The 15,426-nt window shown below is 39.3% G+C and overlaps 1 protein-coding gene across 1 annotated transcript; it reads right to left on the bottom strand.

Annotated features, from left to right (window-relative positions):
- Nucleotides 1–663: 663 nt before the first annotated feature.
- Nucleotides 664–13,342, bottom strand: LOC117776449 (lysosomal-associated transmembrane protein 4B-like). Its single transcript, XM_034610370.1, has 7 exons — nucleotides 13,095–13,342; nucleotides 12,021–12,132; nucleotides 9,629–9,702; nucleotides 9,193–9,315; nucleotides 8,882–8,980; nucleotides 6,340–6,435; nucleotides 664–1,838 (listed from the first exon to the last, which is right to left on the bottom strand). The coding sequence occupies exons 1-7, from the start codon at nucleotides 13,188–13,190 to the stop codon at nucleotides 1,758–1,760; spliced, it is 681 nt and encodes a 226-aa protein (XP_034466261.1). The 5' UTR covers nucleotides 13,191–13,342; the 3' UTR covers nucleotides 664–1,757.
- Nucleotides 13,343–15,426: the final 2,084 nt, after the last annotated feature.

Here is a 15,426-nt window from a genome sequence, read left to right as displayed (position 1 = left end):
TATAAAGTCGAGTCTGAAACATTTCACAAGTGGAGTCTGAAACATTTCACGTTTTAAAAAAGTGGAGTCTTAAACATTTCAGATTTATATAATTGTGGAGTCTCAAACATTTCACATATATGTAAGGTGGAGTCTCAACACTTTCCATGTATGTGTATAAGGTGGAGTCTTAAACATTTCAGATTTATATAAAGTGGAGTGTTAAATATTGTAATATACATTTGATCATGATAATTAACTAAGGAATCTGAGGACAAATATAGGTTGAAAGTTTTAAAACTTTTAATCAATCGTGTCCTGCAGATCAACTTGAAAGATGTTTTAAATTCACAAGTGATGCTTGGACAAACTCTTGATCTCCCCAGTCAAGGAGCTCTGAAGCAGCAAGTTATGGAAATACACAGTAAGTACGATCATTACAAACTCACCCATTGTGGTGGCGCCCACCTGCCACACGATGAACACATTTATACACCTCTTAGAAATAGTTTCCAGGGGCGGAGGAGGACATAATGTGGCAGAAACCTTTTCCTTCTAAATAATATGTGTCAGTTGTGTTAGGCGCAAGTTTAATAATTTGCTTTATGACATTGGCATCACCACAAAGTTATTTTTGATTCACAAGTCACCTTCAAAATAAAACACAAACCGTAGTTGGTGATATTAGCTTATAATAGACAAATACATGTCACATCTTTATTTTTCATCCAGCAGCAGTCCATAAGTTTGACTTGTGTGTCCTCACAGGACATTTTGCGTCCACAGAGCAGCTTGCCAATATCACTGCATCTGGTGGAACAGACTCACATGTTTACACAGACCAGACGCTCCCGTTGGCTTAATTGAAAAAACACAACCAGGGTCCATATTTACCGAGCTCCTGAGTATATGCAGAGAAGCCGGAGTCATAGCAACAGGTTCCGTTGCTCTTTGAAGTCACTATGAGTGACTTCAAAGAGCAAACTGATTCCAGATCAGTGCTATGTCTGCGCTGTCAAAATCAATAAATAGCATTTCAGTAGAAACACAGTTTACATTTTAAAAGTTAGGAGGTCAACCAGCACAACCCGACCCTTTTCTAACAGAAGACAGTTGTGTCAGCAGTTGAATACAACAGTAGGAGAAGGTGATATGTTTGATATACACTAGGTTGCTCTAAAGTCCCATCAGATTACAGGTAGTTGCATTACTTAGGAAAACTTCCAGTCAAGGGGACACATGGCCCTGTTCAGTGCACCCATCAGAGAGAAAGTAATGAATGAAGGCAATTCCACCCTGATCACAAGCAGAGGCAAGACAAACAGGACACATATGATGACTCATGACACATTACTATCATCCTTTTTGCATTAATGCATAAATTCAATATGAATATCAAAATACTATGACAGAAACACACACAGCATAAATACATCTAACAAAAATATATGGAATCTATCGTCTATCAAACTTTCTAGTTCTATTTATATGTCACCTCACCCACATTATATCTGGAATAACACAGAGACAGAAAAAATACAGGGAAGAGTTACAGGACGATTATGAGTTTAACAACAAATAACAGGAAGGGAAGAGAGGTTACAGTAAGGTAGTGGTGTGTGCATAATGTGTGTGACATGATCTTGTGCGTGCATGTGTGAGGTGAACTGTAATGTGTGCGTAGCTCCACTGTACAATGGAGAGGCAGTGTGGTGCATACGATTTTATGGGATTTTATGAACGACAGGGTGCGTTCAGCAGCATCCTGGGGAATGCTTTCATGCTGTAGCAGTGGGGTAGGGTGGAGGAGCCTGCTTGGGAGGGACACTGACGCTGTCATCATACGGAGGTAACAGCACCTGAAGATGAAGAGGGAAGAAGAGGAAAAACAGCTTTTGGTCAGTATGAGTGGTTGTTTCACCAGACGAGAATAATTCAATATCAGTAAGATCAATTGCAGTGTTATGAAAGTTCTGTCTCTGAGCTTGTTTTTGTTGTAATGTTGTAATGAAACACCGGCTCTGGTGCAATTCCAAACATAGGAATTCAATAGTAAAAAAAAGAATTTTGGATTAAAGGAAATATTTAATTCCAGAGTCCAGAGAAAAAAATAAAACCCTTATAAGTTCCTCAGGGGCGGGGCTAGGGGCGGGGCTAGTTTAAAAAAAATAAACTAGTCCCCTACTAACAATAAAAAAAAAAGACAAATTGTTTAGAATAAAAAAATGTTGAAGCTTTTTTGAAATACACAATGTGCTTCAAAAAGGAACCATTTTCAAATGGTTCCTTTTTGAAGCGTGTGGCTTTGCTCAAAGTTTTAAAACTAACAGTAAACAAGGAATGACATAATATGTGCGACTTATAGAATCAGGAATTGTACATGGATGTTGGACATATAATTGGCCCTTCAGTGTAAATTGTTGCCCCTTTATGGCCCCTGATTTAGAAAAATCCTAGATCCGCCACTGGATTCCCTGATAAACTGCAGTATGCTGACAAATGACAAGAGCTGATGATCAATGGTCAAAGATGTACTTTGGGTCCTTAGCCAGACTCTCTGTGAATGTGCAGGTATAAACTGCCTCAAAACAAAAAGGGAATGTAGTACATAGAGACTGTGGATGATGAATAAGACACAGGACACTACACAATTTGTAAAAAACAAAGCAGGTTGGTTTTAAAGCTGTAGCTTAATGGCATCACGCGTTGTCTCGGCACCAAACAAACCCATTTGTTATCACATCGCTCTTTTTTTATAATGCATGGCATTACAATTTTGATTATTCTACAGTTGAGGTCTCTCCTGATTGAAATGTGATAACTGGTTGTGTTGGGTTCAGAGAAAACATATTCTTTAATGAATGTGGCATTCTATTTTGTGACAGCAGTGGATTTCCAAGAAGATGAAGGTTTAGGTATAATCAAAGCTCTTTGGTTACGGTTAGAGAAAAATAATGGTCTGGTTTCATACAGACAAAGTTTGCAGTAACTTCATTTGTTCATTTACATTAAACCGAGTAATGTGAGTTCCAAAATATACAAAAATATAATCATAAAATAATGCTGCAGTCACTACAAGCTGGTATTTTACTGTAAGATCAAATATTTTGTCAAATATTTGTCAAATATGTAAATTTATTACATATCCTCATTGCAGAAAACATTTTCGGTTGTATTTGTATAGACGACACAGTTGATATTTCTCTGTATGTTTACTTTCCCAAAAATTCACCCCTCAGCAGTTTGTTCATTTTCCCATTTTTCTCAGGTTTGCTGTGATAACCCTGTTTCCACATCTTTACAAACCTTCAAGAAAAATTATACTCATTCTGTTATGTTGCTTCTTTGATACCAAAAATATTACCTGACTGTGTGAGTGACCTTTCTGTACAACATGTCCAGGAATTTGGCTCATATGGAATGAATTAGCATCAACCTAACCACTGTATAAGTGATATACTGCCATGGAAGCTGCTGTCCAAAAGCCACAAACATGCATGTGATCTGTGGGGAGCCTTTATTGAAGGTGAGGCAAATGTTAGGAAATGAAGGGGCAGTGTTTTTCTGGCCCTTTTCACTAATGATGTCAGGAAGTCAGAGAGTGGCCTTCTGCTTCTCTCCTTACAGCTCAGGTGTTTTACACATTATGAGCCTGTGTGGACATTTCTGTTTCTTTCAACATCACATGAAGCTGTCGGGTATAGTGGATTGTTTCAAATCGTGTGGAATGTTACACTCTGAGGAGTCTTAAGCTGCCGGCTGAAGAGAACAGATTTCTCAAAATACCTGTGAAACCCAGCAGCATACGAGGTCAGGTGTCAGTTTTAATGGAGCAGGCAGCTCACAGCTCACCACTTAACTGTACCGTATTTCCAGATAGTCATAACATGTCATTGGTGTTTTTACAGACTCGTTTTTCTTCTCCTTTCTGTCAAAGTATTAGTTATTATACATGTGTGGGCACAGGCTAGTCACAATCCGAGGGCCAGATCCGGACAACAGGACACCGATAGGAGATCCCAGTACAGTGAGACAGACCTCACTGTATTACTATTGTACTTTAGCCACCATCATAATGGCTTTGCCAGCATGGAGTCTCATCTCTTCTTCCAAGTCTCTTCATTCATCCGTTCTACTGTGACCCGTATAAAACTACGACATTTCAGCGTTCAACTTCCTTCCCCTCTTCAACGTGATGACTTTACAGCTGCTAGACTGGCCTGAGCACAGCAAACCTGCACAGATGATAAAAACGTGACGTCTGGATTGAACGAGGAAATCATTTTCCCACAGGAGTGGTTTTGCTGCCTTTAGACATGAAAGAAGCTGCGGGGGCCGGGACTATGAAGCGAAGTCAACATCCCAAATATCTTTCAGTTATCCGGCTTAACTTAACCTAAGAAACGCATTCAGGATAAGCAGTCACACAGCGCTGTTTATCAACTCGATAAGTGAACCCAGGTTTTCCTACTGTAGATATGAGCATGTGCACATAAAAGGGCCAGTGTATACCACATGTGACCAATCGCTGACATGGACAAGTGTACTGGCAGCAGAGCGGAATATTTCACAACAAGAAGTAAACTAATACATAGGAAAATACGAGAAGTACAAACACATTATTCAGACTAGAAAACACGGTTACAGCTGCTAAAAGCAGGAAGGACAGCTGGTAAAAAGTCACTGATTGTGTGAATATCAATGTTTTTATAGAAAAACTGTCCTATCATAAGGGAAAAAATAAATCTGACTATGATTTCATTGGTGTTTCCATTACATTCATGTGTAATTTACATGTATTCTCATTGAGTATAAAACAGTTTTAGCCTTATTCTTTCAGGGGCAACCCTGGTGGTTTCAAGTTCACCTTGAGCAATGAGAAATAAACTCCAGCAGCACCCACAGTGAACTACAACTACTGAGCTTTTCAGCAAGATGTTAGGAACAGCTCATTGGAAAATGTGCTTAACACTCTCACAGGTGGTCTCACAGCACAAACAATAGAAGAAGCGTTCTTTTCTTCCACAGGGTTTGTTTAACCCACAATTGGAACATAGACTCAGCAAAATGTTACTTCTGTTTAAAATTACAAGTCATGTTATTCTGTACTTTCTTGTTGGTCTATTTGTAGGGAACATTCATTTACTCTATGTTTCATTGTTTCTGTTCAGCTGCCCAAAGGGCTCGTGTTAGTTGGAATGATTACCTTTTTTCTGTATAATATTTTTTAATAAATCCTGCCGCCCAATGCTGATATATCTGAAACGCTGATATAGGTTGATAAAATGACCAGATTATTGATGGGGCTCTAGTTCATTATTAGAAATGTAGTTTATTTTGAATCACTGTTAATGCTCAATAGTCCACCAAATGTGTAATAATCTGCCTCTGAAAATAATCCCAGACAAATGTGCCATTTTCTCCCATTTGAATAAAATTTGCAAGAAAACTTAAATGCCCAGCTGTTTTTTATATTTTATTTTCATTTTCAATTTAAGGAATATTTTTTTCTATATTATTTCATTGCACCAGCTTTAACCTTTAAAACCAGATTTGAAACTCTGAAGTCATGATAGTAATATGAGACTTCGGCCCAATCCCATTTTACCCCTTCTCTCTACCTCTACCCTTTGTTTTCGAGGGTTATCTTGCCCCTTGAAACAGAGTCACACGGGGAAGTGGTTGAAATCTTCCCCTACGAATTGGGACAGCCCTTCAAGAAGTCATCAGTAGTCGTCGATGTAAACAGACGAGACAAAAGTTTTGCCGGGGATGTCATTGTAATAACATTGTTGAGATCTTAAATAAACCAATGCTATTGTTTACAGTTACTAAAGTGACAAACCTATAATATTCAAATAACATCTATGCTAATGCAGGTGAATCAATGACATTTGAAATTGAAAAGCTTGGATGCTCTGCATTATTTCACGTATGAATCAAAAGGTCACAGGCTGCTAGCTGTGGTCTGTATAAAACCCTGCCAGGATGCTTTGTTATTCGAGGAGCAGTTAAGTAAAAAAAAAATGACAATAATACATTGAAATGATATTAAACTAAGGTATTACAATCATTCTAGTAATTTTTCAATCCTTATTATTGGAGAAAATACTACATTTTGGTTCTCTCTCCCAGCTTGCCGGTGATTCGCAAGGCATTCTGGGTACCCCTAGGTTTGAAGTGAGGGTGTAAAAGATCTCCGTTTGGAGAGGTATAGAGCCCCTTGGCCCTACCCTTCCATCCCAACAGGTATTGGGACAGCCTACCCCTACACGTGAACACGCAAAACCAAGGGGTTGGGCCAAGGGGTGAAATGGGATTGGGCCGAATGTACAGTGAAGATCATCGGAGGTGACTTACCGTGGTGTCATTGGTTGTAACGTAGAGCAGGATTTCAGAAGAACCCCGGCCGTTCACATATCTGTAGCAGTTCCACACACATGCTATGAGGTAAGCCTGATACCGGGCAGAGAGAAAAAAAAACAGATGAGAAGTTTGAACTGCATAACATGAAAATTCAATATAACCTATTAAATGGTAAATTGTCTGTATTTATATACCACATTTCTAGTCTTGATGACCCCTCAAAGCGCTTTACAGTACAGTCATTCACCCATTCACACACACATTCATACAGTGCATCCATGGGCAGCACTTTTTTCTATGAGGGGCCATTCGGGGTTCAGTATCTTGCCCAAGGACACTTTGGCATTCAAACCGACGAACTTCTGGTTGGAGGACAACTGCTCTACCCCCCAGCCACAGCCGCCCTATTAATGGTACCAAATATGTTAACTAACGAATAAATATACTGTATCTTTATATTGTAGATTTTAAGGACAGTTGAGGCAGATTTGTACTTTCAAGAAAACTATATTTTCAACATTTATTTTGAATTACTGTACCAAGCTGCTTCAAATACAATCAGGTCAATTCATAGTATATATTTTGTTCTATGCCCTGTGATCGCATATTCCTTTTATTTGTAAGTATATAATTCAAAATGTAATAAGAAATGGGCCTTTTCATGAAGTCATTTCATATAAACTGAAAATTGGAAATGCTTCATATTTTGATAAAATATAATAGATATGATATTAAATTACCCTTTTATGGATATACGATTTGGGTCATATTGTACAGCCTTGTCTCATAGTGGTATCTCAAGACTACCAAAATCTTTTTCAGAGAAACTCTCACTAAAAAACTCAAATTAAATTATACTTCATTCTCACTTGTTGTTTCAGGATCTACCTGAGACTGAGATAATCCCTTTAAAGAAGCAAGGTTCCCCTTTCATCCAGTAACAATCAGGCCCTCAGCAGGCAGCTTGCTGCTGGATCTGTCCAGCCAAGCACAACACCATCTGCTCCATCCATCCACTAACACGAACCAAAGCCACACTGAGCTTTCTAACTTCTATAGTAACCCAATTAAAAAGCTCAGTCTCCTCAGGAATTTTTAGATATGCATTAGCAACAATAGATTGGGAGGTTAATTTACCTCCCAGTCCACTGAAAACAATACTTATAGTTATTATGATATTGATTGAGCAAAGCTAATCATTCCATCAGTCTGAAATCACGGCAGACCCCACAACTGAGCTAGATACAGAATCTGAGTTTACTACATGGTCTTTGCAAATTTGAACCCACTCATCAATGAGGATAAAAACATGTTATTGTCCACTGCTGTTCCGTCACCACCAAAACAACACACAACAACATACAGTATCTGACAAAGATCATCTGTCTTTGTCAAACCCCTTTCAAATTAATGAGATTAACCCCACTCATCCATCCCATAAACCCACAGCCAAGCTAGCAGCATTCAGGCTCTATAAGCATAGTAATGCTCACATTGACAACACTAACAAGCTGATATTTAACAGGTATAATGTTCACCACATTCACAATCTTAATTTAGCATATGAGCATGCTAAGCTACACACATAGTACAACTGATGTATATGCAGGTGTGTGATCATGTAGATCAACTGATGATGGCGCTAGATAATAAGTCAGGGGATCACCATAGTGGTTAGGATTCATCCTCTATTCATGAATGTATGCACCAAATGTCACAGTAGTCCATCCTACAGATATATTAGTCAGGACCAGAGAAGATAGACTACATGACTGCTTCTTACAAGTGAAGCGAGTGTTCTCTATTGCCACCTGGTGGCTGGATGCAATAAAGGTCAGAAATTGAGCCTCATCCAGGTTAATGGATGGGAGATGGACCAAAGTAAAAAGTCGAAGTACACATCAAGTACATTTTTCTCAAAGATGGTTTCTGTTCATTATATTTGTTTAAATCTTATCTCACTGATGTATGTTGGAATGCTCATTTTTCCATTTGGTTTAGTTTTAATTAGTTATTTGATGGTATAAAACAGGCTAAAAGATGATTGACAGCTGAGGCTCCTAAATGGTTGAGCATGTGTATCACTACTGTGGCTCCATCCCCTGATCACTACTGACTTAAGCCCCAAATGCACAAGATGGTGGATTTCATATCAGGGGTATCTTAGCTTCATTTCTGGATCGTGGGAGGAAGTGGACACATGTTGTCCAGCTTCATCTACGGTCTATGTCTATGGTCAGGAACAGAACTTTAGAGAGGACATTTAGATATGTCATAATGGGAAATGCACAGGGCTAAAAGATAAAAGTAATAATGGCTGAATTCCATTTAGCTGCTTCAGTTTCAGGGTCATGGGTTTTTTGCATGCTGCCCTACTGTCTCACTGCGATGGCTAGACACAGAGCCATAACGTGTGTTTAGTGCTATTCTTACTTTAAAATTCAACAGCATCTGCTGTGTGATACATGGCTCTTGCCAAAACCCTCCGATAAATCCTGCTCAACATAAGGAGAAAGCTTAGGTTAGAACACTTTACCTTGAAGCTGAGAATGCAGCTGATGAAGAGCAGCACAATGAGGACCAGGCAGACATTACTGAGAGCAGCGATGTCCTCTTTGTAGGGGAAGTTATCAGGCTGCACACAAATCAGAAAAACAACACTCAATGAGCATCAGAGTTCATGTGAAGAGAACCACTCATTTGACAGCACAGGCAGCTGATACTATCGTGTTGAAATGAAAAATTAGATGTTTGCAGAAACCTTTGTAAAGCACATAAGTGTTAATACCCTGCTGGCTGATGTCACTGACTTCACTCTGTAAGAGGAAAACACCTGAGGTTTCTCACCAGCTGCTGCAGGTAGTCTTGTATTGTGTTTGGATAAACCACAATGCTGACAGCAACCAGGGTGTTGAGAGCAAAATCAAATATTTGGTAGCAGAAAAATGGCACGATCCAAGTGGCTCGCAGCTGAAACAGAGATATTCATTTAGGATTGGCTGATATACTTATCTGGGAGCAGAGAATCGAGCTGAGCTTTCAAACCAACACTGTGGACATAAGTCATTCCTCAAACTGGAGATTTCTTATGTTTACAAAGACTCTAAAATAGATTTAGCGTAGGCGTGAATGGCAACAGACTAGCTACATTAATAATTCATTTAAACAGTTTGAAAACCATTTATGTTACAGAAGTAAACACTTGAAGGGTCTCTGATTTACACTCATGCCGTCAGACTAACACATTCAGTGTATAAGTGTACGCATTGTTGAAGTAGTTTACCTTGTATGCACCATATGTTGCCATCCCACATATAAGAATCATCAGTAGAGAGATCGCTGAGGCGATGCACATGTCTGAAGCAGAAAGAAAAACTATAAATTATAAATATTTTTATCATCTGGGTTTATTCCAGTCTGTGTTACTTTGGTTGAGGGACATTCAATTCCATATCAAATCTCTGACAATGTTTTTTACATTATGTCCTGCTGATCTGGGGGAAACGGATTGTGTGTTGAAGATAAATAATATGTTGCATCTGTCAACCAAACAAGGAATTTACTGATGTGATGCGCTTCATGTCAGCCTGACCTCATATCAACTCCACATAACACAACTAACAGTTCAGTTACATAATGATAGCAGCAGGCAAAATCAAAAACCATGTGTCAGTACTGAGTAAAGACTGTGAATCTGATGGAAGAACAGTTCTCTGACCCAGTAAAATGCCATTTATACATGAACTACATTTTCTATTGTAAACTGACGGTGGATATTTTGCAGTTCTGAGTCACAGTATGAATCACATTTGCGCATAAAAGCATTTAGAAGTGTACAGAGAGGCAATGTACCACATCTTATAGATTGCATCTAATTTAGCAGACAGAATCTCACCTTTGTAAAAATCCAACACTATTTATTTAAACACATAAAAATGTAATCAGTAGAAAAGGCAGCAAGTTGCAAAAGTCCATTAAAACTGAGATAATTTTAACCAGAAGCAATAACGTTTAAAGAGCTACAATTGCTTTATTTCCTAACTACATTATTGTTAATTACAATGTGATGTGTATTTTGCTTTTACTCCATTGTCCCTTGGGTTTCTGACAACTTCTTTTCAGGTGACGGCAGTTTTCAAGGTGATTTGTCGATTGATTGCAGGATCAACTGTATCTAGGCAGAGTCTTCATTAATCATTGCAATCATCAGTTAAATCCTTGTTCGGTCGGTGGAAGAAAATCGGTTGTTGCTTTACTGCAAGTCTCTGGACAGTCATTTGATATTGAGAGAGTAAATTATCACACAGCAACTGTCAGCTCATCTTGTTGTTTGTCAGATCAGAGCAACATTACAGGGTCTTTAAAGCCTGCACCTCCAGGCTGAGCCTTCACTGAACTGAACTCTAACAAACACTGCCACCACCTCGGCATCATCATAATATCTCAGGACGAACTCATAGACTATTGTGAAGATACTACTTATAGTGCCCATGCTTATGATATGATGCCTTTATCTTTCTTCCATTATTTGTTTATTAATTATCAATGTGGTCAGATGTATGCGCTGGATGTGTGTGAGTCTGTATTGTTTTTTAGGTGCTGCACAACAATTAACCTTGTACAAATTTGTGCAATGACAACAAAGCTTTCTAATTCTAAATCTGATTGTAATTAATGGATCATAGGGCACCGTAAACCTAATCCCCTGGAGCTGGGACATAGCAGTCATTCCCAATCAGAGGTCAGCAGCAGCCACCTCCAGTCAGTCTGCTCCAGTTTACACCTGGTCTGTTAAGAAGGCTTTTCATTAGGTTTGCGTGTCTGTGGCTTTGGCTGTTAGATCCAAAAAGAAACGCTGCATGTCGTCTAGACAAATGTGTGAGGTCCCTCTAACAACAATACTACATCCCTCCATTAGTCAGTTGCCTGCCAACACGACTGAACCTTTAACCCCACAAGCAGAGATTAAGTCATCTGTCACGGTCAATTTTAAGAGATTTGGTTCCAGGTAGAATAGAAAGGGGCCAGTGGGGTTTTCTTACAGAGTGGGGACAAGCTGTTTACCAGACTGAATGTCATTAGGTGGAGCAACAACTAGAGAATATATTAAAATAAGAGAAGCTTTATTGATCCAGCACCAGGGATATTCACTGGCTACAGCAGCAGATAGTGACTATGAGGTAGACGCCATAAAATTACCAATAAACTAAACTAAAAAATCTAATCAAAAAAATTTGCATAGAATATGTACATAATATACACCTTTCACTAAAGATGGAAATATTATTTGTGAAGAGACTTATTTGTGCATTAGTATAAGGAGATATTGAAATAAACACACACACACACACACACACACACACACACATATATATATAAATTCAAAATCATATACAATATGATATGAATATAAAAATGGTATAATTGGGTGAATTTCACAATAAGATGCATACATATGGAATATATAATGGGTATTTGTGATACAGATGAGCAAGAGGACACTTTTATCAAAAATAGTACATAATGATGAGTCAATGTGATACGAAAAAACACATTACATTACATTACAAAAATTATAATTCTGTTGGCAGTTTCTCTGCTATTCTGTCCTCACTAAACTGTTGAAGTACATATGGGACATTTGCTGTGAAGCACCAGCCTTCTGGGCTACTTACTGGCATCATCCATGACATCCAGGTCATTAGCCAACTCAGCGCTGGTCAGGTGGTACTGCTCAGGATCACTGAGGGCTGTGAGCAGGATGAGTAGCACCACAGCATTGATGAGCTTAGAAACAAGGGACATATGGTCAGATAAAGATAAGGCAACAGTATGGACAGACAGACAGACAGAACGACAGACAGACAGACAGACAGACAGGGGAAATATGGACAGGAGATGGAGGGGAGGAGGTGGAACAGGAGCATGAAAAGCTGCAGATGCTGAATGTATTCTGACATGTTCAGCTTTCTAAATCTGTGACCTGGAATTTATGGATTCATCTCAATAAGCTGCCGGGTGGTCAGAAGAGGTCTATGTCCCTCTCTATAAGCAACGACTGTACAGACCTAAATACGATCAATTTAACCTTATCCCTAGAAATAGTTTAGTTATATTAAATTAGAAGTTCTGCGTCCAGGCCCATCTTTGTTTTGGTCTGGCTGCTGCAGCTCATTATGCAGATGACTCATACATCCCCACTGATCAGGTGAATGCAATGGAAAATTCTTTGCAGTCAATTGGCAGCTTGACACAAAGGCTGCTACCTGAAGAGGCCCACTGCTAATTTATTCATAGGAAGCAGAGAGAGGATTCTTCCACTGGTTTGGATGAGTTAACCCTCTCATGTACACCCATTTAAAAGACCAACTCATTGATATATTCCACATTAAGATTTAACAGTGCAACAAAGAGGACACGTAGATGTTAATGTTGTCATTGTGTGAAAAACACAAACATTATGAGTTGTTTTCCATCTGAAGTTAAGTCATTAATTTATCTCCATGTTGACTCACAGAAGCCTCAGTTACACTCAGGTCTACCTCAGTGACTTTAAGTACAACAAACTGAGAACTTCTGCTATGATATGGTCTTTAAAGAAAAAGAATGAACTCCTCTTGTGCAAATAAGAGTGGCTCAGGCTGGTACAGTAAAATCCATCATACGCACTGAGGTGTTTTCCCTGGTGATAGTGTTGCTGGATCATGTCTACAGGCACAGTGCGGGACTAACTACCAGGCGGTGCTCACCATGTACCAGACTCCCAGGATGATGGTTCCTGTGCGGACATGGCAGCACAGGCAGCAGCTGGTGGAGTACCAGCGGTCCCACGGGGAGATCATCATCGTCGCGTCCGCTGTCTCACAACACTGCGCCGGGCATCAAGGGACAGAGAGCCCGCTCTCCAGGGAGCGTCCGCTGAGCGTCGAAGCTCGCCGAGGGATGGCGAACAGGACCCGACTGCTTCCGAAGTGAGCGCCGCTCACCACCGAGCCCGCGCCAAGCCAGCGTCAGGCAAACAGGAAATGTCCTTTTCAGAGTAAGACACTGATATTTGTGTTGCGATTTGTCATATAAATATATATCCAATTTTCTCTTTTATACTGATATATAACCTGTACTGAAGACAACGTATGTTTTAAAACATTGTTACACATGGGTATGGTTTTCACATTACTAGTTTCCACCATAGCCCACATATTTTTAACATTTAATATACACTACCGTTCAAAAGTTTGGGGTCACTTAGAAATTTCCTTATTTTTCAAAGAAAAGCACTGTTTTTTTCAATGAAGATAACATTAAATTAATCAGAAATACACTCTATACATTGTTAATGTGGTAAATGACTATTCTAGGTGGAAACGTCCGGTTTTTAATGAAATATCTACATAGGTGTATAGAGGCCCATTTCCAGCAACTATCACTCCAGTGTTCTAATGGTACATTGTGTTTGCTAATCGCCTTAGAAGACTAATGGATGATTAGAAAACCCTTGAAAACCCTTGTGCAATTATGTTAGCACAGCTGAAAACTGTTTTGCTGGTGAGAGAAGCTATAAAACTGGCCTTCCTTTGAGCTAGTTGAGTATCTGGAGCATCACATTTGTGGCTTCGATTATACTCTCAAAATGGCCAGAAAAAGAGAACTTTCATGTGAAACTCGCCAGTCTAATCTTGTTCTTAGAAATGAAGGCTATTCCATGCGAGAAATTGCGAAGAAACTGAAAATTTCCTACAACGGTGTGTACTACTCCCTTCAGAGAACAGCACAAACGGGCTCTAACCAGAGTAGAAAGAGAAGTGGGAGGCCCCGGTGCACAACTCAGCAAGAAGACAAGTATATTAGAGTCTCTAGTTTGAGAAATAGACGCCTCACAGGTCCTCAACTGGCAGCTTCTTTAAATGGTACCCGCAAAACACCAGTGTCAACGTCTACAGTGAAGAGGCGACGCCGGGATGCTGGCCTTCTAGGCAGAGTGGCAAAGAAAAAGCCATATCTGAGACTGGCCAATAAAAAGAAAAGATTGATATGGGCAAAAGAACACAGACATTGGACAGAGGAAGATTGGAAAAAAGTGTTATGGACAGACGAATCAAAGTTTGAGGTGTTTGGATCACACAGAAGAACATTTGTGAGATGCAGAACAGGTGAAAAGATGCTGGAAGAGTGCCTGACGCCATCTGTCAAGCATGGTGGAGGTAATGTGATGGTCTGGGGCTGCTTTGGTGCTGGTAAAGTGGGAGATTTGTACAAGGTAAAAGGGATTTTAAATAAGGAAGGCTATCACTCCATTTTGCAACGCCATGCCATACCCTGTGGACAGCGCTTGATTGGAGCCAATTTCCTCCTACAACAGGACAATGACCCAAAGCACACCTCCAAAAGAACTATTTAGGGAAGAAGCAGGCAGCTGGTATGCTGTCTGTAATGGAGTGGCCAGCGCAGTCACCAGATCTCAACCCCATTGAGCTGTTGTGGGAGCAGCTTGACTGTATGGTACACAAGAAGTGCCCATCAAGCCAATCCAACTTGTGGGAGGGGCTTCAGGAAGCGTGGGGTGACATTTCTACAGATTACCTCAACAAATTAACAGCTAGAATGCCAAAGGTCTGCAATGCTGTAATTGCTGCAAATGGAGCATTCTTTGACAAAAGCAAAGTTTGAAGAACAAAATTAATATTTCAAATAAAAATCATTATTTCTAACCTTGTCAATGTCTTGACTATATTTTCTATTCATTTTGCAACTCATTTGATAAATAAAAGTGTGAGTTTTCATGGAAAACACAAAATTGTCTGGGTGACCCCAAACTTTTGAACGGTAGTGTATGTATTTTTTAACGTTGTATGAAGTAAAGATTTGAAGTACCTCATTAAAACTAGTTATTAGCTGAATGGATTAAATATATATTTATATAGAGTGGATTCTACTTTGCCAATTAGTAGAATGTATATCCCATTCAAATAATTTCAAAAATGTAATGAAATGAAATAGTTATCAACTAATTAAGTAAATATAAATACAATAAATTAGTGTCCAACTTAAAAATTCCGCCATTCTGCCTGCCTAGTCTGTTCA

Source organism: Hippoglossus hippoglossus, chromosome 16 (assembly GCF_009819705.1).
Source record: "Hippoglossus hippoglossus isolate fHipHip1 chromosome 16, fHipHip1.pri, whole genome shotgun sequence".
In the NCBI taxonomy this organism is placed as follows: Eukaryota; Metazoa; Chordata; class Actinopteri; order Pleuronectiformes; family Pleuronectidae; genus Hippoglossus; species Hippoglossus hippoglossus.
This window is presented reverse-complemented; position numbering and strand designations above follow the sequence as displayed.

Bases quoted from the DNA above. Each gene is read 5' to 3' on its own strand.
- LOC117776449 (XM_034610370.1), bottom strand. From the start codon at position 13,190: ATGATGATCTCCCCGTGGGACCGCTGGTACTCCACCAGCTGCTGCCTG. The intron at 12,133-13,094 runs GTGAGCACCGCC...CTTGTTTCTAAG, and splicing joins TCCTGGGAGTCTGGTACATG to CTCATCAATGCTGTGGTGCT. The intron at 8,981-9,192 runs GTGAGAAACCTC...ATTTGTGTGCAG, and splicing joins AAGACTACCTGCAGCAGCTG to CCTGATAACTTCCCCTACAA.